The sequence below is a fragment of the Anguilla rostrata genome, chromosome 2 (genome assembly GCF_018555375.3).
Source record: "Anguilla rostrata isolate EN2019 chromosome 2, ASM1855537v3, whole genome shotgun sequence".
NCBI classification, from domain to species: Eukaryota; Metazoa; Chordata; class Actinopteri; order Anguilliformes; family Anguillidae; genus Anguilla; species Anguilla rostrata.
The window spans coordinates 73,390,441-73,415,875 of NC_057934.1; the positions used below are offsets into that span (position 1 = coordinate 73,390,441).

At 43.9% G+C, this 25,435-nt stretch overlaps 1 protein-coding gene across 1 annotated transcript in view; it reads left to right on the forward strand.

Moving 5' to 3' along the window:
• Nucleotides 1–14,091: 14,091 nt before the first annotated feature.
• The window catches only part of bahcc1b (BAH domain and coiled-coil containing 1b), a 64,824-nt gene continuing 53,480 nt past the window's right edge, over nt 14,092–25,435 (forward strand). The window contains 2 exon segments of the mRNA XM_064323461.1: nt 14,092–14,744; nt 17,466–17,787. Of these exon segments, the coding sequence (XP_064179531.1) occupies nt 17,616–17,787 (172 nt within the window). The 5' untranslated portion in view covers nt 14,092–14,744; nt 17,466–17,615.

The window sequence follows — 25,435 nt, forward strand, 5'->3', positions numbered from 1 at the left end:
GGATGAAACTGGAGTTGCAGGGTGATGTGCACTGTGATTAGATGGGATTGGGGTTACAGGGTGATGTGTGCTGTGATTGGATGGGATTTGTGTTATAGAGTGATGGGCGCTGTGATTGGATGAATCTGGGGTTATAGGGTGATGTGCGCTGTGATTGGATGGGATTGGGGTTACAGGGTGATGTGTGCTGTGATTGGATGGGATTGGGTCCTGAAACGGCAGGATTAGGGGTGCTAATCCAGGCAGGATTAGGGGTGCTGATCCAGCAATCAGGGCTGTGTCTTCGCTCCCTGACTCCCGAAACTCGTTTGCACGAGCGGGGGCGAGGAGAGTCAGGGGCAGGTCGCGTGCCCCAAACTGGGATGCCCGAGGGCCGGCAATGAGGACGGATAAAATAGAGGGAAAAGTGAAAGAACGGGGTGGGGGTGGGGGGGGTTTGATGGATCTTTGCTGGGTGGCCAGTCTGCGGCGGGAGGTGAGTGGGGCAGTACAAACTGCCTTCATCCTTCACATGGTCACATGACCGTTTGGGCAAGACCATGTGACCATGGACCACTGCAGATGTGGTGGAGGATCTTGGGGGGGGGGGTGGAACAATACTGACCTTGTCCCTTCCCCAGCAGCTGGGTCCAACAGCTGCATTAAAAGAGCTGATTTGAATTTGGGAATTGGGGTGGAAGGGGGTGGTGGGGTGGGGGTTACCCTGGGTTTTGGGGACGTCTCTGTTCACAGTGCTTGGTGTAAAAACCTTTCTTCCAGCATGCATATGCATGCGAGCGAACACAACGGCCTTCTCGTCTGACTTCCTGGCAGCCCTTTCACAGATGAAAGTCTGCCCGTCTGTCAGGATCAGGTCACTTCCTGATCAGGTCATTTCTCCTTCCTCTACAGGCTCATTATTATTAGTATTTTTACTATTTTTTTTGCTGCTTTTGAATTTCAGTGGCTGAGAACTCTCTCTCTCATGCCCAGTTTAACACCCACCCCGACGGCCAATCGTTGCTGAACACAGACCTTCCTTTTGGCTGGAGCGTCACCAACCTTACGAAAATGTAAAATAAAATGAAAGAGGGCCTTGTACAGAACGAATTTCATTGCAAACCCTGGTCCAGATCCTGACTGATCCTGGTTTAGGCCCAAATGAACTGGGTCAGTGCCTGACCTGCCGGTATAAAAAGTTGGGGGACACGGTCAGGTCAGTCAATTCTGGCCAGTTTAAATTCAGTTCATGATTCTATTGTTTAGTTTATTAATTGATTTTGTTGAATTTGTGCTATGAGGCTAACATAAGGAATCAGAGTTTGCACACTGTCTGTGTGCTAACTGGCTAATATGAAGAGGCGTTTACATAGGTGTGAGGGCTTCCTAACGTGTTATGACTGGTTAGCTGGATTTTGTATGTAGGGCAGCATACCACAGAGTGAGCTTTGTGTGATTAATGGTAGCATTATGTTATGCCCCCTTACGGCTGAAGGTACCGGGGATGACCGACAGACCCATGCTCTGTCTGGAGTATTGAGCTTCTGACTCTGCCCCCTGTGACCCATGAACTTTGACCTCTGATCCCTGGACCCACTTGTAACACAAGCCAGCATCACTCAGGTCATGGTTCTGAAGATTTTGTGGCAGGAAATGGAAGGTATGAGACTGGCCAGCTTTGCCTTTCCACAGGGAGGCCGTCCCTTGAGAAACGTTTGTCCAGTGAGAGAGGTGCCACTCAGGAGGAAACATTAGTCATATATGAGAGAAATCTCATCTAATAGGAAATATTTAATATTAGAGTGATGCTGCCAAATAGAAGCTGGGGCTAGGGGGGTCTCCTGTATGGGGTGTAGGGGTCCCCCTGTATGGGGTGTAGGGGGGTCTCCTGTATGGGGTGAAGGGGTGTCTCCTGTATGGGGTGAAGGGGTGTATCCTGTATGGGGTGTAGGAGGTCCTCTGTATGAGGTGTAGGGGGTATCCTGTATGGGGTGTAGGGTCCCTGTATGGGGTGTAGGGGGGTCTCCTGTATGGGGTGTAGTGTAGGGGTCCTCTGTATGGGGTGTAGGGGGGACTCCTGTATGGGGTGTAGGGGTCCCCCTGTATGGGGTGTAGGAGGGACTCCTGTATGGGGTGTAGGGGGTCCTCTGTATGGGGTGTAGGGGTCCCCCTGTATGGGGTGTAGGGGGGACTCCTGTATGGGGTGTAGGGGGTCCTCTGTATGGGGTGTAGGGGGGTCCCCCTGTATGGGGTGTAGGGGTCCTCTGTATGGGGTGAAGGGGGGTCTCCTGTATGGGATGTAGGGGGTTCCCCTGTATGGGGTGTAGGGGTCCCCCTATATGGGGTGTAGGGGTCCCCCTGTATGGGGTGTAGGGGTCCCCCTGTATGGGGTGTATGGGGGTCTCCTGTATGGGCTTGGTTAGTACTGAAGCTAAGCAGGGCATATGACATACTTTTTATCGCATATTCACAATTATAAACAAATACTTTTTATATTTTGCCAGAATTTTCTTCTTTGAGCCTATCAATGTCAGGTTGCACTGTACCTTTGGATCTGGATCCAACCAAAAATAAGATTAAAGATAACTTTGTAAAAGTAATAATAATAATAATTAGTAAATGAAAAGGTAATACACACATACAACCTCACGAGACATAATACCGGAGTTCAAGCTTCTTTGTATTTACCTGAATGTCTCTATAGCTACCATTATAAAGACCACAGGTCGCCATGGACTTCTGTAAGTATCCTTCATGGCATACAAAATCTGTTTGAGCCAACCGAAAACATGAATCCAGAACTGAAATAGTTCATTTTCTGGCGTTTCTTGATACTATCTCTTTAAGGGGATAATTGACGTCATATTACTCGGGGCGGTGACCTTAAAGGTGAAGGAAACCGATTTTCTTCGGTGTTGAGGTGCAAAGAAAGCTTCGCCTTTAAATGTGAAATCTGACTTTTTTAAGCGGGCAAAAAAATGAGTAATGAACAGTTTCTTCAGTCCGTAAGAGGGGTCTTCCAAGCGAAACTAATTTTGTTTTTTGGTTTTAGGGGACTGCATTAAACCAAGGTAAAGGATCAGATCACCCGAGTAAAAGTGTATATGATCGAGTCTGTGTAGTGTGTTGTTTTCCCACATCTTTCTGTTTATACATTCGGACTTTGTATCGAGTTTAAAAAGCGCGATCTGAAAAAAGGAGAATAAACAATGAAAAGCTTTTTCTCCGCTCGTGTCTGATTGAGCATAACATTGCGCGTTTACAAACGCTGGACCAGTGTGTGTTAGACGATTAGAGGATAGAGCAACAGTATAGGACACAATGGACTTGTGGAAGAGCACCAAAAGTTTTGCGTTCGTGTAGGTCTGTGGGTGTTTATCCATAAACAGCTGAGGTGTGTTTCAGTTGCATGGCATTCCGAACAAGAAAGAGAATAATCAATTTGTTTAGTTCATTTTCTGCATATTTTATGTTGCTCGGTCCATCGATCGGTAAATGTTGATGAATCGTGTTCTGCTGATAGTATGGTGAAGGGGTGTAGGGTTGTAAAGCCTTGGAGTGTGATTTCACAAATGGAAGACCTCTAGCGTGGGAAGAGAACGGCATTTCTCTCCACCACTCCGGGCAGAACCCCGCTCCTGAAAACATTAAATGCACAAACAAAATAATAATAACGGTACGAGGTGGGGAGACTTGGGATCAGGATTGGTGTACCCCCTCCCATAATTAATAAAAAGCAAGAAACTGTCCCGAATGTGGAAAAGAGATTAGATGTCGTTCGCCTCCATCAATTTTCTGTTTAATGTCACTGAGCTCCATTGTGGGACAACAGAACGCGTCATCCAGTCATAAATTTGTGATTATAGAGCCTCGAACAGACTGTTGGTTCTATTCGGACGGATTTACTTCGCTCGCAGTGCTCGGGGTCTTTCTGTTTTCCAGTGGAAGCGGGAATTCGAGATACGGACAACTCGCACCCTCGGGTGCAGTTTGGAAAAAAATATATAAATAATCAGCGGTCACAAGTTTACGAATAGGCTAAAACGCAGCCGTACTGCTCATATTCGGTAATTTCTCAGTGTTGTCTGTCGCCAACAGTCTTGCCAACTGTACATGGACAGGCATTGATCGAAAGGAAACTTCTAAAGGTTTTCCATATTTTACCATCCGCTTTTCCAGGATTTTCGGATTGTCCTTTTTTCCCCTCTTGCATATCTCGCGTGTATAAATCAATAAGGGATCGTTTTTTCCTGAACGGACTTTCGTATTGATGGGTAGGTGTTTTCTGTTTTACACATTTTAATTGATCATTCTTTTTATGAATGAAATTAGCGTAAAACCTACACTATTTATGAATGCATTTGAACATATAACGCGTCCTTACAAAGCGATTGTACGCGTGCTCGGATGTGCAACTTCCTCATGGCTACAATAGGCTACAATAAACTTCATTTTGAGACAATAGTTAAATGTGACCGATCTGTGTACGTATATATAATAACTTGACGTCTTAAACTACAATTTGTTCACATTGTAGCGTTATTGTCGTTTGCTGTTGAAAGTCCCAACGATGCAGCTTTAAAGCAACTGACAGCATTCTGAAATGTGCTGGCGCGAGACGACACAATTTACAGCCCTGTGGCATTACTTTGGCTTTTTTTTTTTTTTTCTTTTCAACGCTGAACTTTCAGCCTAAATTCGTGACACTAAATTAAGAATTGTATACAAACTAATACGTAGAATATGAACATGTTTATACAGAAATGCTGAATTCCTTTTAGTTCGCAAAAACGCACGCAGATGCTACTTGATAACCAACACAGCGATTTTTGGTGTCAATCCGAAGTGTTAAATGGCCTACACAAATACAGCACTCTGTGACGTCCGCTAATCGCAACACAAATGAAATGTTGATATTCATTATTACTGTTATTGTTATTACAATTATTATTATTATTATTATTATTAGTAGTAGTAGTAGTATTGTTATTACTTGTAGTACTAGTAAATATTTTAAAATATTTTATTTTTTATTTTTTTAGTGTTACAATTAAAACGTGTCAGAGGAGCGAATTTTTCTGTTATGACCGTTTTCTATGATTCTGTGCCTTGTAAATCTTAAATGCTCGCCAACAATGAATTTCAGGTAAGCAATTTACCTTCATCAAATCAAGCGAAATCGACGGATTATGCGCTACTTTATTCCTGCTATGAAAAGCATTTGCTTTTTATTCGCTACTGCAGTGGAACAGTAGGTTTGCATATACGATAATCTGCTTTAGTTTGTGGAAGTTTGGAACCTTGTTTCGTAAAAAAAGGCCATAATACTTGGCGACACCACGCAGGTGTAAATCAAATCTACGTGTTTTTTTTTTTCAAAACCAGGAAATAACAACCTCGTTAAGCAGAACAATAGATGAGTGCGTAGCTGTAGGAAGTGTGAGTTTTTTATTTTTCATTTTTTTATTCTGTGTAAATCATCAGTTCAATGAACAACCCCGATAAAATGCACGTGTAGCCTACACTTTAATACATATGTGTATTTCACAAGTATAACAAGTATAAGTGCAGAAATGAATGATTTTGTGTTATTATTTTGTACGTTATTTAGGTCACAAGGTCAGTGTGGCTGTAGCCTGATCAAAAAAAGAAAAAAGCTCGAGACGAAGTGTAATGTCTTTGGAGCCATTATGTAACGCATGTAACATACGCATCAGTGCACGTGGACTTTGGTTTAATTTCGCTTGTTTGTATTACTTCTTGCTTTTGATTACACGATATTGCACTTAAATCGAAACTTGCATACATACAGTATTTTGCGCATTCATGTAATTCAGACGAAGGTCCCTGTCGGGTTGCTAACGGTTTATGCTTTCCTAAAAGAATATTACTGCGACGTGTCTCGAGCTTGGAGATGCGAGTATATGCGTGTGCAGGACAGGTCAGAGATACGTGGCAGCCTTATATTAATAATAATAATAATAAAAATGATAATAATAATAATAATAATAATTGTAGTAGTAGTATATTAGTAGTGTTGCTACTACTACTAGCCTATACATTTGTGTGTGCTGCAAATTTAAAGAGGCGATTCCAATGAAAGAACAACCTCGTCAATTCACAGTTCACAACCCAAGGGCAAATATTACTATTATATTACTGAAAGGGCTTCTTCGAATTTAGTAGAATTGAGTTCAAAGTGTGGACTGGCACATAAATCATGGGCGTTGCCGCGTTGCACGACTTAGGCGAGGACATTTCTCAACTGCTTATTCAGTCCACGTTAAACGTACCGTTAAATATATAAAAGATTAATCGGATATTCAACACCGTATAGGCTTCCTGTTTGCACAGATTATTAATAATTAACAGTTGTATAACAAGTAATAAAAGACATACCTATTCTGTTTAAACATTAACCGAAGTGACACCGTTCCCATTGCTGTGGCCCTGTTCCCATTGCTGTGGCCGCCATGACAAACGCTTAAGACGTACCAAAGGAATTTTCTATAGAGTTTAAAAAGATGACCCCCATGCCCAGAGACGGGATGGAAAGGGTCCTTTTTAAGATATCCCATTAAGTTGATTGATCACGTGCATGATACAAAAAAATCAGTTAGAGATGTGTGGCAGCAGGCAAACTATCATTCTTTCTACGATTTTAATTTACATTGAATTTCACATCACTGGCGACATGAGTCTGGCTGTGCGGTTTCAGTTCCCCAGACCAGTTCGTCTTTAACTTCCGTCAGGAAAGCAAAGGCGTCTTTCGTGTGAGGCCGAGAGCCGCGTTTTACAATTTAGCCTGTAATAAACAGTCCTCCTAATCTCAAGTATGTGCTAAAATCACTCAAGGTTTTCCAAATAATTATCCCAACATTCTCTAAATCATTAAAATGAGTTGTATTCTTATTATTTAGATACCTGTTTCATTGAAATTTGATGCCGCAAGAGCAGCGTGTCGATAACCAAATGGCCCTATGAGGTATGGAGGGAAAAGTAATTATTTTTCTCATTTTGAAAATGTTTTGTCAGGAATGATTTCCAAAGCTACGTGGCTTCTAGGGCATTTTTTTTTTCAAAAGATAGATCAATTCAGGTTATATGCATCTTAAACATGCATGAACACGCTGAGTCACAAGTATGGGACGTGCCTCATTTGCATATCAATTGCGTTTACCCCCCAACACACACACACGTACAGAAGTTGCAGATGCGTTAAATGAAATGTCCACACTGTAAAGACTTCATCTTTATTCCGTGTTTCTGTACTCCTTTATTACGCTGCGCGCAGAAAACTCTAACTTCCCTTTTCAGCCTTTCAGTCAAACGGGTCGTCATGAAGCAGACCTGCCGATGGCTCGTGCCATTTATGAGAGCCGAACCCCAAACTCGCCCAAATTGAATCCAGATTTTCCTATTGATAACCTCACACAAAACCGGCACTAACTCTGCGGGGTGAGCACGCGCGAGCCCTCCTCCGGTGGCGCGCGCTGATTCGGATAACTTTTCCGCTGTTTTGAACCTTTTGCGTTCTGATCATTTCAACAGGCTACGTGTCGCCTTTCAAATTTACAATGAGGTGAAATCTAACTTTACCTGTAGACTACTGCGCTGTTACCCAAGTCATTTATGCGTGGATTTCATGAAAAAGTGTTTTTCTTCTTCAAAAGGTTAAATGAAGTTGGAATGTAGTTATTTCATAGAGTTTTGGAAATATCTGGGACTTCTAATCAAATGAAAACTTTGCCACCACTAGTCTTCATCCTGAGCGCGGAAGTTGCAGGCCAGGGTCGCTGCAGGTCAGGTCTAATCCTGCGGTTTCATTAAACGGACACCATGTGTGTAACACGTAACCTTTTTGGTTGATTGTAGCTCAGTTTGGAGAATAAAAACGCTTTTATTTTATTTTAAGTACATTTCTGCATTCATTCCCTTGTTCTGACTGATATGTGTGCTGTTGTCAATAGGCTGATTAAATCCGTAGAATGTTATGCATTTTATATTTGACATTAATACGGACGGATGATGTAGATTCTCTTTGGAGCCTTGTATTTTTTACAAAATACACCCCTTTGTAACACAAATATTTTAAAAATGTACGCTTATTTGTAATCCATAATGCTGTTCCTGTTAGGGTAGCCGAAATGCTACTAAATTGGTATAATTTCACATGGTTTTGTAAAAAAATGAGTACAACATACATCTAAAGCCTAACGGATTTACTGTTTAATTTATTTATCTTAACTACTGACCAATGCAAAATAAAACTGCTCTGTCTTTCAGAAATGTCTAAATGAATCCATGTTGACTTTATTAGTAATTCAAAACATTTCCACTTCCACTTGACTGAAACACGGCAGCCTAGTACATAATCCTCACAACTATGTCAATCTCAAAACATTCGGCCAGGAAATAATCGCACGTTCTTAATGGCACTGGGAAGAAATGTTGAGAGGGCGTCCAAACCTGCAGCCCTAAGGCCGGCAGTCCACATACAGCCATTTTCCGCCATGAGAACTCTATAGAACTCCAAATGTGAATTTGCACGCGCACATTTCTATTGAATTTCCCGCTGCTGTCTTTGGACTGTTAGACTAAAATAATACGCCATTCCTAAATCCATAGCACAAACACTCCTTGTCGCTTTACAGGCCTACTGCAGTTAGCCAAATTATTCGAGTAACTCTGACAAAACAACATATTCTAAGGGAATATATTGTTAGTTGATTCGTCAATCTTACGTACCTAAATATAGGGCCATGTTTTATTTACATTAACTAATAGTTTGCATAAAATGCCACGTAGCCAGCTTCGGTACGGTAAGCCTAAACAGTGGCTATGCTTGCGGTATCATATTCCATATTCTTGAAGTGAAAATAATCAAAAGTGATGAGATTTTAAGTATGAAGCGGGTTGCTTAGACGTAGCCGCACGTTTATTCAGTGCACAACAGCTGTTTCATCCGAATGAATTCGTAATAGTCTATTCGAGTATATTCGCACACGTTATGTAATCACTATCGTGTGAACAACTGCGATATCTGGAATTGATAACCGAAAGGCCCAGAAGCACTACCCGTTTCCCGGTTTGCGTCCATTTTCAACAGGGCTAAAAGGAGCGCAGTTTTCCCTCAACATTAATATTGTTCCCTGCAGAATATTACTTTATGGAATTCGTCATCATTAAAGAACATCACAAATATTTTCAACACAATGAAATGCCGGGGGTGCGGGAGGCCTTGGGCTGCGTGGGAACTCAGTGGTTATACTTCGGTACCACTGCTAACCTTCCTGTTGACTGAATCAACCATCGCGTCTCCTCGAAAAACCAGCGCTGAGATCTGCGGATACTCCGGCGCGACGCTCATTTTCCCAATATGACGCTTTTGCGGAATGCGGTCGCCTCGAGTGATCTGTGGAGGGAGATGCTCTCCCTGGGCTCAGGTAGGCCGCTGGGAGGAAGGCCCGGTCGAACAGAATGAAGCGTGTATTGCAACTGTGTATTGCAGCCATCTAGCTTGGGCTGGTGACAATTGCCTTATTCCGGTTGTTGGACGTGGGGTTGGGGTTGGGGGGGGGGGGGGGTGGGGGTAGAGCGAAAGTGTCAATCAGAGACGCTTCATTGATCACGGACAATCCCCTTCTAAGGACTGGTCTGTTTCAAGTGCAATCAGTCAGTCCGCATTAATTACCCCCGCGCCCCACCGTGGGGCAGCTCGCGCTGGCACACAGACCAAGCCACTGCGCGCGCACTAGAGGGAGAGAGAAAGGGGACAGTGTGTGTGTGTGTGTGTTTGTTTGTTTGTTTGCCGTCTATACACGTACCCCCTGTCTTTCAAGACGAGACAAATAAGCAATAAAAATCCCGCAGTAAAAGCCCTTTTTCTTGTCACTAAAGGAATTAAACGCAGATTCTTGATTTAAGTGCTGAACCCTTTGTACTACCGAAGAGGAATTCTTTAGTGTCCCGAAGTCATTAGTCTTACAGACAAAAAGGGGCGGAGACTCGTTTTCTTAATGGTAAATTTATGGAAAAACCAGAAACCTGAAAGAACACGGCCTGTGTTATCACTGCCTGTTATCTCCCTGATTCCTTGTTTGTCTTGGTGTTGAAATTTTGTTTGCAATTTTTGGCTTGGGTGATTTTTTTTTTTTTTTGATGAGTTTTTTTTTACTTTTAAGGGATTGTGTTTTAGTTGTTTTCGGAATATTAAACCAATAAAGACACTGCTTATCTCCCTGAATGTGTGTGAGGTTCCGACGCGTTCACGCATTTCACCGGGGTTGGACTATACGCGTCGAATAGTCAGTTACAGAGAGACCTGACACTATGTCCAGCATTAACGACGCAACACGTCTACGGGCTTTAAGAAAATACAGTCTACGTGCACTTCCTCTCCCTACGTTATTAGCTTTCAGAACAAACAATATTTGTATATGACCTACACACTCTGTATAAGGAACGGGGCGACATAATGCCACAGTTTTATTTTATTAAACACCCCCACCCCCTCTTTAAATATATTGCACACTTTACGGAATCGATTTTCATTAACGAGGAATTGACACGTAGGCTGTGCTGGGAATATGTGTGTGGGCGCGTGTTGCTAGAGCTGGTCGTGCGGCACGAGGGTCAAAACCCAATCCAGCAGAATGTATTATGCTGTAACAGTATTGTCATTAGGAGCGTATGGAAAATGGTAACAAAGTTTAACATTTTTACAAGTAAATCAAGCTTTAACGCACGTCAGGATGCCATTCTTTGGATTTTGAGGGGGGAAACCCTGCGTGCCGCTTTACCAGGCTGAAATGCACGGGGATGTGGGAGTCAGTTTTCCATGAGATTCTTATGCTGGCGTAAATGTTGTGGAGGTCAATACAGACATAGGCTACACCACAAGGGCAAAAAAGTAGGCCCGGATGTTTTACAAATTTACGCCTGTTCTTAACCTTTTTGGGGAAGTCTAGTTGCTGAACGTTTGGCGAGCTCAGATGTTCTGGATCGGTGAGAGGGTTCATCGCTGGAATTATTCCTTACCCTCTACGCCAAGTCCGCATAATCGTATAAAGGAAAAATGGATTATATTTCTAAATGTCGTTTATTAAACGGTAGAACTGGCATATTTCCCGCAGTTGATTTAAAAACCTTGACTTTAAATGTAATAATAATACTAATAACAATGCTACTACTATCACATAATTTTTTTTTTTAATCACAAATAATAATAAGAATAATAATAATGATAATAATAATAATAAATATTATTATTATTATTATTATCTGAGTATCGTAAGTGTAGATAGGCCTAGCCTAGTGATAATGATGATCTCACGAGGACTGTATTAAAATACTTATATTATATATATATGTGAACGACATGAAAGGGATTTTTACATAATTCCACCTGAAAGAAATTTCTTTGCAAAAATACGATGGGTTCGAGCTGTTAAAATCACGGAAAATTACTGAATGTGTTCTGGCTGTGGGATAAACTGGGATAAAGGTCCTCAATGCATATTGGCAAAGAGTTCTTCATTGTTCTTAATTATCCATAACATTATGTTTTATCTTCCCATATACATTTTATTCTTTGTCATCCATGCGTTGCTGAACTTGTCAAATCTTGCTCGGCACTAAGGTGAGATAAAAATGGAGAAATACCTTAACGAAAACAATATACTAATGCAACAATTAGCGTCTCTTTGTCATTCTAATTTGGACTACGATTTAAATGTACTTACTGCATCTTTAAACCGGTAATTCCAGTTTGTGTTGATGGCTATTATTACAGTTTGTAACTTTTAATCACGCGCAGATATCAACATCACGAAAATTTCTCTTTTTTTTTTTTTGCAAAATCTTAATATTGTTTACAGAAATGATTCCAGGATACATTGTTTTTTTTTCGTCTCTCCTCTTTAGAAAAGCCTTCCGATCCCATTCCAATCGCGGCTCAAATCCTGCCGTGTCCACTTATATTTCACAGACGTTCACATTAGCCCTTCGCAATTTTCCATGGAAACCGCGGCGTACGGCTTATACCTGCACGGAGTTTTACTCTCTACTGCTGACTGCTGCGTCTTATTGCCGCGCGCTAACCCGCACATCTTGCCTCGATATTTTAATACAACATGTAATTTCCCCCCTTTTGCCGTATTCCCTTTGATTTAGTCAAGCGCGAGCCTCCTTTGGCTCTGGGGCCAACGGGGTTCGCCCAGGGGACGCCTTGAAACAGCCCCTCCTTATCTCCTTTCATCGTCCAACTCTGGGCTGCCTTGAAACTGCAGGGCCAGTAATTGCTTTTTTCAGGCAGCCCTGTGTGGACTGGCGAGCAGCCAATCAGAGCCTTGTTTACACTCTGTGATTGACAATGTTCTGGCGCCCTGCCAGCCAATCAAAGGCAGCACTGAGTGAATCCCAGTTTAACGCATTGTATTCTCTCGAAATAGCAGAAGAATCTTGCTGATTTCAGTCCTTCAGGCTCTTTCATTAATAATCATGATAATAATAACTCAGAACTCGGATAAAAAAATTTTAATTCAGTAAACAAAGCTTCACGTTCATTCCTAAGATTCCTATGCACTTGTTGTACGTCGCTCAGGATAAGAGCGTCTGCTAAATGCCTATATGTAATTCAGTAAATTAATGTAAATGGGACAAACTTCACCTCATTCCTAACGGACAAACTCAACATTCCTAAGATGGGACAAAACTTCACACTCATTCCTAAAACGGGACAAAACTTCACACACATTCCTAAGACGGGACAAAACTTCACACTCATTCCTAAAACGGGACAAAACTTCACACACATTCCTAAAACGGGACAAAACTTCACACACATTCCTAAAACGGGACAAAACTTCACACACATTCCTAAGACGGGACAAAACTTCACACACATTCCTAAGACGGGACAAAACTTCACACACATTCCTAAAACGGGACAAAACTTCACACACATTCCTAAGATGGGACAAAACTTCACACACATTCCTAAAACGGGACAAAACTTCACACACATTCCTAAAACGGGACAAAACTTCACACACATTCCTAAAACGGGACATTTCTGATGGGTAAAGTGCAGGGCCATGTGTCTCGCCCTTTTGCCCGGATCACCAATGAAAATTATTTTACAGTTTAAATAGTTTTAGCACTCTGCCTGACTGGACACTGAGAACTAAGAAGCAGGCTTGGACAGGACAAGTTGTGTGTGTGTGTGTGTGTGTGCGCTTGTGTGTTTGTGTGTGAGTGAGTGTGAGTCTCCACACACAGCCTCCATGCACAGCCTCACACACATGGCCTCCACACATAGCCTCCATGCACAGCCTCACACACATAGCCTCCACACACAGCCTCCACACGTGGCCTCCATGCACAGCCTCACACACATAGCATCCACACACAGCCTCACACACATAGCCTCCATGCACAGCCTCACACACATAGCCTCCATGCACAGCCTCCACACACAGCCTCACACACAAAACCTCCATGCACAGTCTCCACACACAGCCTCACACAGACAGCCTCACACACATAGCCTCCACGCACAGCCTCACACACACAGCCTCACACACATGGCCTCCACGCACAGCCTCCTTGGCAGTTGTGCTGATGTTTTGGCTGCGTGACCTAGCTTCAGTTCTGCACTGGCTGGGCCTCAGCTTTTCCACCCTTCTTCCTGTCAGCTGGGAGAAGATGACCTGCGGAACTGACCTGCAGAAATGACCGGCAGGTTTTAATCTGATGCTCTGGTGGCCTTCATTTTGTGAAAGCGTGAGGCAAACCTGCTTTCCTAATCAAGCTCTGAGTCAGAGCCTCTGCTCAGCTAGTGAGTCAGAACATGCCTAACACATTTATAACGTTTGAACTCAGAGTGAGAGTTCTCCAAGTTTTATCCATGTCTTTCCATGATTGTTTAATTTACCCCACGCACCGACGGACAGACTACCTCACGCACCGACGGACAGACTGCTGTGATCAGGTCATTTAAATCTTTAGTAGGCTCAGATACATTAATTGTCAACAACAAATTATATCCGCAGCGTAAACCCGGTTTATATTTCCATGAATGTGACCCTTTTGTTTTTAGTTTCGCACTCTTCTTCCGGTAAGATGCCACCATGGTAGCCGCCATGTAGAGTGTCACGTGTTTTTATTAATTTATATATTGGCTATTCTATTGTGAGCAAATCCTGTTGCTACTAGATTGAATTGGGCCTTAGTGACCGTAAGACAATGCACTCAAGCAGAACGTGGGGTAGTTCTCTTTCAGTGCGGACACATTAACCTCGCACGCCTTCATATTTGAGCCAGGCATACTGCGCAGTCGGATAACTTGAATCAAGCGCCCGCCGTTTTGTGTGGTTTGTCCAACTGATACGCCATTGGCTCTGGGAAACACCCAATCGGATGTCTTGTTTATGCCAGGGCAAATGGCACGAGCTCATTACCATGCGGGTATTCGACCAATGGACGACCGTGTCTATCTCTTCCCCCCCACCTTCAGTTGAGTGACAAGAGCTGATCAAGGCACAGAAGGAGAGTCGCGCGAAGGAGGTCCGAGCATTGATTCACTAGAAGCTCGAACTCCGGTGAATCTATATACTCCAACTGCTCACTGCCATCAACAGCAGTCTAGGATGTTACGCTCCGCATTCTTTTTAAAATTCAGTTTCATGCCTTTTTTAAGATGATACATATGTGTTTTTTTAGACATTTTAATCGTTTATTGTAATGCAAGGAATAACTTACCAGTAAGTAATTTATTTATTGTACATTTTTGCGGGTATGATGAGCAACAATAAACAATTGCTTTCATGTGCTATGTTACGGTATTCTTTCTATAATTTGTTTAGGGACCAGTAGACACAGAACTTTTGGAGAGAAGGATAAAGCCAGGAAAAATGTCTTCACACACACACGTGTGTGTGTGTGTGTGTGTGTGTATATATATATATATATATATATATATATATACACACACATAGGCCTATATATAAAATTAGGCTAATATACACACACACACAAATACTGTACTGTACACTTACTGTATTTCAGCATAAATAAACATTAGTATATCCCAAAACTTCTGTTAATAACAGTAATAATAAATAATAATAATTAAAATAATTTAAATATTTTATCCATTTAAGATAAATGCTGTTGTGTTATGCTAATATTTTCTTACACTAATACAGGGCTTGATTTTGGTCATATCCATGTTTTTTGAAGACCAAACACGTATTGATCAGTTTGAGAGAGAAGCAAAGAGGAGCGAAACTAAACATATTCTTAAAACAACCAAGGATTAATAACGAAAAAACATCAAAGCAAATGACGTTTCACGTAAACGGTTATTTTTTACAAAGTGCTACACTACTACAGGGAGTGTATGGTTGTTAGAATAGGCGCGTCTGTCCCGCGAGGCGGGGGAGTTTCCATTTGTATCCCGGGCGAAGTGAAGCCCCACACGGCCGCTGTAGTCATTAACGGCGCCTTGCTTGCGAGATGCGGTCTCAAACACACATAATCGTTGGTTTAAATTGTTGCTTTTGGGGTTAGTACACATCTTCACACGAGATGAGCATTTTAATTAACTTCGAGAGGTTTTTTTTAAACGAAGAAAAAATTATATTTTTCTTCATGAAAGAAAATAAGACTCGAGACATTCCCTTGCTTAAGCAAGCAGGTCAAGAAAGCATAATTATTGTGCCTTACAATGTGTACTTCCACGACAAAAGTGCATCAGAGTAATTTAACTTCGGAAACAGTTAACATTCCGATATAGCAAGAAAGAATTGCTTTTTTTAACGCGAGGCTAATTGTATGTCCCCTCGGCTGAGGGATCGCCGTTGGTACGTCGAGCTGTTTTGCTGTGTTGCAAATTAGCGTCATCGTAACTGCCAGTGCTCAGCAGTTTAGAGTGTCCTCGCTTTTCTTTAATAAAGGCAAAACGTTTAGAAATTGCGTTGATCGCTTTTTCAATGGCGCGATTAATATACTATACAGTGTGTAGTGGAGGTACAAATTTATACGATTGCCCGTGAATCCATTAGGCTGAAACAGAAACCCCTATTAGCAGAAATTTGCACGTCTTGAACTATATATATATATATATATATATATATATATCCGTGTTTTGACACACCGATATAAAGTGTTTTGTATGACACATCGATACAGAAATAAATGTGTGTATATTACTTTTGTTTTTAAACCACATAGGCCTAATATTCAGAAAGTATTATTGAGAATTCGTGGTCAAAAAGTATTTATCTATTTTTGTCTTTAATCATCAAAAAGTTACCGTAGGTGTTTTTTTTTTTTTTTTTTAAACTCAACGAAATATGCATGTTAAGTCGTAGCACATGAATGTTGTAACAAGACATTTATGTATACACGCCGTTTTATAGACTCATTAGTAGATTCAGACGTTTAAATACGTAATGACATTCGACAGTAGGCCCAGTTTTCGTGCAAAGACGCTCTCAGATGGTTTGGTTTGTAAGAGTCGGTAGGCCTTCTCATTGCGTACGCTTCCCATTTCCGCTAAACTGTGCGAAATGTTCTCACTGTCTGCTCGGGGAGTAATGTTCTAATGCATTCAATGAATTAGGACTCATTAGGTATACCGAACGTGCGATATATATATATATAATAATTTTTTTTTTTGTAAAAGTCGCTCTGGATAAGAGCGTCTGCTAAATGTAATTTAATGTTTTGTTCTGGTGAATACAATAAATTTAGGCCTAAAGGCATCACACATTCCACGTTCGGTACTATATGTAGTACTCAGATGGTCCGTTCATGTTTTGGTGATCATTTTGACGCTCCATGCTGTTGACAAGGTGGCGTGTATATATATATATATAATCACACACAATGAAAGCTAAAAAGGTGGGGTAAAACTTCATATCAGCACTTTCCTCAGAGAGGAAATGTTTAAATGTCTGCTATGTACCGGCCATGGACGTTGGGCTATTTTTATTTTTATTTTTTTACAGAACAGAAGCAATGCATGCACCCAAGGCCACAATCAACCAGACGATTCCCAACATATAATCTACCACAGCTTCAAATTTGATATTTTATTTCATTTATTCTACTTTTCTTGAAGGCTGTGCCCTTGTGAATTTGAAATATTTTATTTCTTCAGTTTTCCACTTAAGTTGCATTCCCCCCTTTCTTTTCTAGGGGTATTAAGACTCCCGCCAGGCTGTTGGGTACAATCGGGGGCAAAGGGGACGAGATTGGGGGTTCTGCAGTATTTGGGGCGAATCGTATCCTGCGCTCATCGACTAACAGCTTCCTTTCAAATAGAGAGAAAAAAAAGAAAACCGTAACATCGCCTTACACTGACAGCGCATGTGCTGCGTGTTCATGTCAGAAGAGCACAAACACTAAAGTTGTCATTATTGTTGCTCTGTCTTCCGTATGTTCTTTCTTCAGACGCCTTTTTTGCTTCTCACTTGCAGAAAATGTTCGGGAGGAACTTTTTCGGCGGGGGATGCCAGCAGCCAGTCGACCTAGCCGGACACCTGAAAGAGGATTATAATATCAGGGTGCCGTTTGATGCTCTTGGGGTTTCCACCCGTCGGATTGCGGATTAACCGGCTTCCCCCATCATGGGAGGACGCGCTTTCGGGCCTCCACCCCACGCGCTGCCCGAGCGCGGCGCGTTGGTTCCGCGCGTGGCCTCTCGGGTTGCTCCTGTCGGACACAGTTCCGTGCAGCACCCTGGCCGCTTTCAGCCTGGGAAATACTACCCATCTGCCGTGCCGATGGCTCCGCATTCAGGTCGGTGCAAGTGCTCGGTTATTGTTTAAAAAAAAACGTCTTAAACTCTTAAACGCGCACGCTCTCGTTGAAGCGGATATTTGTGAACTTTTGGTTACAATTTGTGCAATGTCAGGTTTCCATTGCCTCCCCAAAATGTTATTTAAGGGAAACCCTATCGCTTTGGAGCCAAACAGCAATTTATTGGAAAAGGAAATTAGTTCGACAGAATAGCCATTTTGTAAATTGGCTTTTGCTGTAGATTTTTTATGTGCCAATTTCAGTCAATATTATTAACTTTTATTAAACTGTTTACTGCTTTTTTTCACGCGTTTGTCATAAAAGTGACGAGGCTTGTAGAATTAGGTAGCTACAGCTTGTATGAAAGACAGGGCGAATAAAAAAGACATATCAAGCATGTTTAATTTCGCAGAGATCACTGGTAATTCAAGTATCTTTTAAAACACCGCCTGAAAGATACAGTAATTACTGCTGCGTTAATTAAATACATTATATTTTACCAAGAACGCTCCACAGAATGTTCTGTGCAGTTTGATTAGACGGCTAGAGCTCATTAAGCCTATATTTTAAGAAACTCTGGTTACCTTTTCCTGGAAACGTTAGGCTATTTTTTTATTTTTTTATTTAACGATGCCAATTTAATTAGTCTGTGTTGCTTCAATCCTCTTGTCACTTTTCGGTCTGATTTTAGTTGCGCAAGTTGACTTGTGGCGCAAAGGTCGCTGTTCGTAGTGCTGGTGATGTGGCCGGGTGCGAATGGGTTGACATTGCATGAATTAGGTTTAACAAGTGGCCTTGGTGTCCTGGAGGCGGTGGGGGTATCAACGGATAATTTGCATATTGAAAGCTGTCTAGGCTTCTGTGTGAGCACGTAGGATCCAGGGCTAGTGCTGAAATGAAATGAAAGAGATGTGTCTGACTTCGCTTATCATATAAGTATCGCTATATCTCCTAGATAGGTTGACCAATCACATGGCATTGCGGCCATCGAAAAAACGCTATTTATGAACAGCAAACATTTGGTTTGCCCTCCCCCTCCCCCCAAAGAAAGAAAAAAGAAGAAAAAACTACCTTCAAAATCTAATTTGTATGAAGATTTGTAAATCGTACGCCTCAGTGATTGCAGTGTAGTTGTTAAGGGGTTGGACTTTTAATGGGAAATTTACAGGTTTGATTCTCAGGTTGGGTAATCGCCGTAGTATTTTCATTCCCGAGCTAGATGTTTACTCTGAATGGCCTCCATTAGTACCCAGCTGTGTTAATGTATACTACCTGGGCTTGTGTAAGAGCATCTATCGAGTCAACATTGTTTTGAAGACGCCCGCATTGCTTTTATACACATTAATCTAGAGGCACCAGCTACATCAGTTTCTAACTGGAAATCAACAACCACGATTAATATGCAATTAATGATTAGGATTAATTATATGTGCCCTTATACAGGCGTATCTGCTGTTGTACGGTGTACTGGAAGCCGGTTAATAACACAAACTGAGATCAGTGCAGTGGAGCCACTGGTAGAATTTATTGTAGAATTTGCATAATGCATCACATGAAAATAACCGCCGCACTTAAAAGTCTTTACTGTCGAGGGAACTTCCTTGAGCGCGCGGAGATAAAACGCGCTAAGTCCTATGACATTTGGTAATTATGCCGTTAGCATTGTAGCTAATTATCATAACAGCAATGGACAACGAGTAACCGTTGAGTAAATTAATTATCTGTCATAATGGCTGATTCAGATGTGTGTGTGTGGTGTGTGTGCCCGCGTTAGTGCGTGTATAGTAGTAGAGGTTGCTTTTGATTCTTATTTTTAAATTTCTTATTAAACTAATGCTTTGTTAATTTAAGTACTGTAGATTGAAGCTGTAGTTTTGAAAATTTGATCAAGTATTTTAGCTTTTTGCAGAAAATGAAAAAATGAGTTTTTGCAGAAGTCCTCATATTACCCTGTGTGTGCTTCATTCACTCATGACAGAACTTTATCTACTCTAAGAGAAACATGTTTTCCAATATCTAAACTGAGAGAGAGAGAGAGAGTCTCTCTGTGTGTGTGTGTGTGTGTGTGTGGTTTGCTGTTTACCTGGAGGATCAGCTTCTCTGGGGTGGGGGTGGCTGCTCGGGCTTGCTGACCCCTGTGGTGCTCACTGTGTGGCATATTGAGAAGGCCTGCCCCCCCCCCCCCTCCGCCCCCCCCCCCCAACCACGTTGCCCCTTCAATGCCAACATTGCACCAGTTCCACAATAGAAACGAAAGAACCATCGAAAACAAGAATCTCCTTTTGTGAACACGTTTATGTCATTTAAAAAGGTGTTTCCTTTCACCATGAGTAGCTCATGAAGCTGTACGGCTCGGGGACAGTGCTGGCCTTTAATGCGCTCTCAGGGAGGAGACAGGCGTCTGACACGCAGTGCATGGGTCTGAACTCTCATTCAGGCCCTCCCGTCTGTCCAACTGCCTGTTTGTCCCAGACAAATAACTCCTTTCGGTTAAAATGTGGATGGTTCTTAAATTGGGGGGGGGGGGGACTTAGATCAAAGAGGAATCTTTTTGGCAGAGGGGGAAAGACTACAGTTCTCACCCTTGTTTATTTTAGTTTGTGTATTGAATTTCAAGCGCTCGACAGATGTATTCACAAACAGACACTGTTCAGATCGATTTTCCCTGTTTTCGATCTGAACAGTGTCTGTTTGTGAATACATCTGTCGAGCGCTTGAAATTCAGAGTGATTGATTGACTGGTTGTGTGGCAGATCCCCTGAGGCTTAAGATCCATCAGGGGAAGCAGGTGACCTCTGGGGGGGGGGGGGGGTAGCGGGACGGGGGTGATGTAGTCCTACTCGATGGCGTTCTTCCTCTTGCTTGCAGATTGCGAGACACCTAGTGGAACTGTGTCATAGTGCCCCTCCCTGCAGGTGTCATGGTAACTGTCATAGTGCCCCTCACTGCAGGTGTCCTGGTAACTGTGTCATAGTACCCCTCACTGCAGGTGTCATGGTGACTGTGTCATAGTGCCTCTCACTGCAGGTATGCAGGTCTCATGGTAACTGTGTAGCAGACGCGGTGTGGCGGAGCGGTGTTTCTGAGGCTGGCTCTGAGCTCTGTTTCTCAGGCTGGCTCTGGGCTCTGTTTCTCAGGCTGGCTCTGGGCTCTGTTTCTCAGGCTGGCTCTGAGCTCTGTTTCTCAGGCTGGCTCTGGGCTCTGTTTCTCAGGCTGGCTCTGAGCTCTGTTTCTCAGGCTGGCTCTGGGCTCTGTTTCTCAGGCTGGCTCTGAGCTTGTTCTCAGGCTGGCTCTGGGCTCTGTTTCTCAGTGCTGGCTCTGAGCTCTGTTTCTCAGGCTGGCTCTGGGCTCTGTTTCTCAGGTTGACTCTGGGCTCTGTTCTCAGGCTGCTCTGAGCTCTGTTTCTCAGGCTGACTCTGGGCTCTGTTTCTCAGGCTGGCTCTGGGCTCGGTTTCTCAGGCTGACTCTGGGCTCTGTTTCTCAGGCTGGCTCTGAGCTCTGTTTCTCAGGCTGGCTCTGAGCTCTGTTTCTCAGGCTGGCTCTGGGCTCTGTTTCTCAGGCTGACTCTGGGCTCTGTTTCTCAGGCTGGCTCTGGGCTCTGTTTCTCAGGCTGGCTCTGGGCTCTGTTTCTCAGGCTGGCTCTGAGCTCTGTTTCTCAGGCTGGCTCTGGGCTCTGTTTCTCAGGCTGGCTCTGAGCTCTGTTTCTCAGGCTGGCTCTGGGCTCTGTTTCTCAGGCTGGCTCTGAGCTCTGTTTCTCAGGCTGGCTCTGGGCTCTGTTTCTCAGGTTGACTCTGGGCTCTGTTTCTCAGGCTGGCTCTGAGCTCTGTTTCTCAGGCTGACTCTGGGCTCTGTTTCTCAGGCTGGCTCTGGGCTCGGTTTCTCAGGCTGGCTCTGGGCTCTGTTTCTCAGGCTGGCTCTGAGCTCTGTTTCTCAGGCTGGCTCTGAGCTCTGTTTCTCAGGCTGGCTCTGGGCTCTGTTTCTCAGGCTGACTCTGGGCTCTGTTTCTCAGGCTGACTCTGGGCTCTGTTTCTCAGGTTGACTCTGGGCTCTGTTTCTCAGGCTGGCTCTGAGCTCTGTTTCTCAGGCTGGCTCTGGGCTCTGTTTCTCAGGCTGGCTCTGGGCTCTGTTTCTCAGGTTGACTCTGGGCTCTGTTTCTCAGGCTGGCTCTGGGCTCTGTTTCTCAGGCTGACTCTGGGCTCTGTTTCTCAGGCTGGCTCTGGGCTCTGTTTCTCAGGCTGGCTCTGGGCTCTGTTTTTCAGGCTGGCTCTGAGCTCTGTTTCTCAGGCTGGCTCTGGGCTCTGTTTCTCAGGCTGGCTCTGAGCTCTGTTTCTCAGGCTGACTTTGAGCTCTGTTTCTCAGGCTGGCTCTGGGCTCTGTTTCTCAGGCTGGCTCTGGGCTCTGTTTCTGGGCGACATAGCTCAGGAGGTAAGACCGATTGTCTGGCAGTCGGAGGGTTGCCGGTTCAAACCCCGCCCTGGGCATGTCGAAGTGTCCTTGAGCAAGACACCTAACCCCTAACCCCTAACTGCTCTGGTGAATGAGAGGCATCAATTGTAAAGCGCTTTGGATAAAAGCGCTATATAAATGCAGTCCATTTACCATTTACCATTTCTCAGGCTACGTAAAGTGACTCTGTGCTCTGTCTCTCAGGCTATGTAAAGTGACTGCTCTGTTAATCAGGCTATGTAAAGCGACTCTGGGCTCTGTTTTTCAGGCTGGCTCTGTTTCTCAGGCTATGTAAAGCGACTCTGGGCTCTGTTTTTCAGGTTGGCTCTGTTTCTCAGGCTGTGTAAAGTGACTTTGTGCTCTGTTTCTCAGGCAGTGTAAAGTGACCCCAGGGTCTGTTTCTCAGGCTGTGTAAAGTGACTTTGTGCTCTGTCTCTCAGGCTGTGTAAAGTGACTCTGTGCTCTGTTTTTCAGGAAGTGTAAGGCGACTCTGGGCTCTGTTTCTCAGGCTGTGTAAAGTGACTTTGTGCTCTGTCTCTCAGGCTGTGTAAAGTGACTTTGTGCTCTGTTTTTCAGGAAGTGTAAAGCGACTCTGGGCTCTGTTTGTTGGGCTGTGTAAAGTGACTTTGTGCTCTGTCTCTCAGGCTGTGTAAAGTGACTTTGTGCTCTGTTTCTCAGGCAGTGTAAAGTGACTCTGGGCTCTGTTTGTTGGGCTGTGTAAAGTGACTTTGTGCTCTGTTTCTCAGGCTGTGTAAAGTGACTTTGTGCTCTGTTTCTCAGGTTGTGTAAAGTGACTCTGGGCTCTGTTTCTCAGGTTGCGTAAAGTGACTCTGGGCTCTGTTTCTCAGGCAGTGTAAAGCGACTCTGGGCTCTGTTTCTCAGGCTGTCTCTGTTTCTCAGGCAGTATAAAGTGACTCTGGGCTCTGTTTTTCAGGTTGTGTAAAGTGACTCTGGGCTCTGTTTCTCAGGCAGTGTAAAGTGACTCTGGGCTCTGTTTCTCAGGCAGTGTAAAGCGACTTTGGGCTCTGTTTCTCAGGCTGTCTCTGTTTCTCAGGCTGTATAAAGTGACTCTGGGCTCTGTTTCTCAAGTTGTGTAAAGTGATTCTGGGCTCTGTTTCTCAGGCAGTGTAAAGTGACTCTGGGCTCTGTTTCTCAGGCTGGCTCTGTTTCTCAGGCATTGTAAAGTGACTCTGGGCTCTGTTTCTCAGGCAGTGTAAAGTGACTCTGGGCTCTGTTTCTCAGGCTGGCTCTGTTTCTCAGGCATTGTAAAGTGACTCTGGGCTCTGTTTCTCAGGTTGTGTAAAGTGACTCTGGGCTCTGTTTCTCAGACTGTCTGTGTTTCTCAGGCAGTATAAAGTGACTCTGGGCTCTGTTTCTCAGGTTGTGTAAAGTGACTCTGGGCTCTGTTTCTCAGGCAGTGTAAAGTGACTCTGGGCTCTGTTTCTCAGACTGTCTGTGTTTCTCAGGCAGTATAAAGTGACTCTGGGCTCTGTTTCTCAGGCAGTGTAAAGTGACTCTGGGCTCTGTTTCTCAGGTTGTGTAAAGTGACTCTAGGCTCTGTTTCTCAGGCAGTGTAAAGCGACTCTGGGCTCTGTTTCTCAGGCTGTCTCTGTTTCTCAGGCAGTATAAAGTGACTCTGGGCTCTGTTTTTCAGGTTGTGTAAAGTGATTCTGGGCTCTGTTTCTCAGGCAGTGTAAAGTGACTCTGGGCTCTGTTTCTCAGGCAGTGTAAAGTGATTCTGGGCTCTGTTTCTCAGGCAGTGTAAAGTGACTCTGGGCTCTGTTTCTCAAGTTGTGTAAAGTGATTCTGGGCTCTGTTTCTCAGGCAGTGTAAAGTGACTCTGGGCTCTGTTTCTCAGGCTGGCTCTGTTTCTCAGGCATTGTAAAGTGACTCTGGGCTCTGTTCTGGTTGTGTAAAGTGACTCTGGGCTCTGTTTCTCAGACTGTCTGTGTTTCTCAGGCAGTATAAAGTGACTCTGGGCTCTGTTTCTCAGGTTGTGTAAAGTGACTCTGGGCTCTGTTTCTCAGGCAGTGTAAAGTCACTCTGGGCTCTGTTTCTCAGGCAGTGTAAAGTGACTCTGCGATCGTTTTCTCAGGCTGTCTCTGTTTCTCAGGCTGTGTAAAGCGACTCTGGGCTGGGAGCTTTGATTTCGGAGCCAGATCCTAAAATACTCTCTTAGGCTGATTTTGGGAGCTGGCAGAGGGCCGAGGGGACCGCTGGCGGGAGCTGTGCAGTCTGGCGCGGGACGGAGCGCCCAAAACCACACGAGTGCTGCTGCTCCCCTGCCCCACCCTACATTCTGCCCCGCCCTGCTGTCTGCCCCGCCCTGATGGAAGTAACACATCCTCCCCATCATGTGTGTGTGTGTGTGTGTGCATGTGTGCGTGTGTGTGTGTATGTGTTTGTGTGTGTGTGTGTGTGTGCATGTGTGCGTGTGTGTGTGTATGTGGGTATGTGTGTATGTGGGCGTGTGTGTGCGTGTGTGTATGTGTGTATGTGGGCGTGTGTGTGTGTATGTGCTATGTGGTGTGGCGTGTGTGTGGTGGTGTATGTTGTATGTGGGCGGTGTGCTTGTATGTGTATGTGTTGCGCGGCGGCTGCTTGTGTATGTGGATGCGCGGCTGCGCGTGTGTGTGAGTGTGTTAGCAGTATTATGATGGACAGCCTTTATCTATACAAGCCCAGCTCCAGTGAGAACAGGAAGTGTGTTTGAGAGAAGAGTACAGGGAAACATCTGGCGGTTCCAGCTCTCTCTCCCCACATCTCTCTTTCATCTCTCTGTCCACCATCTCTCTTTCTCTTATCTCTCTTCCCCACATCTCTCTCATCTCTCTGTCCACCATCTCTCTCTCTTATCTCTCTTCCCCTCATCCATCGCTCATCTCCTTCCCACATCTCTTTCATCTCTCTGTCCACCATCTCTCTTTCTCTTATCTCTCTTCCCCACATCCATCTCTCATCTCTCTGTCCACATCTCTCTCATCTCTCTGTCCACCATCTCTCTTTCTCTTATCTCTCTTCCCCACATCTCTCTCTCATCTATCTGTCCACCATCTCTCTTTCTCTTATCTCTCTTCCCCTCATCCATCGCTCATTTCCTCCCCACATCTCTCTCTCATCTCTCTTCCCCCCATCCATCTCTCATGTCTCTGTCCACATCTCTCTCTCATCTCTTTGTCCAATATGCTATTTGTGCGGCAGA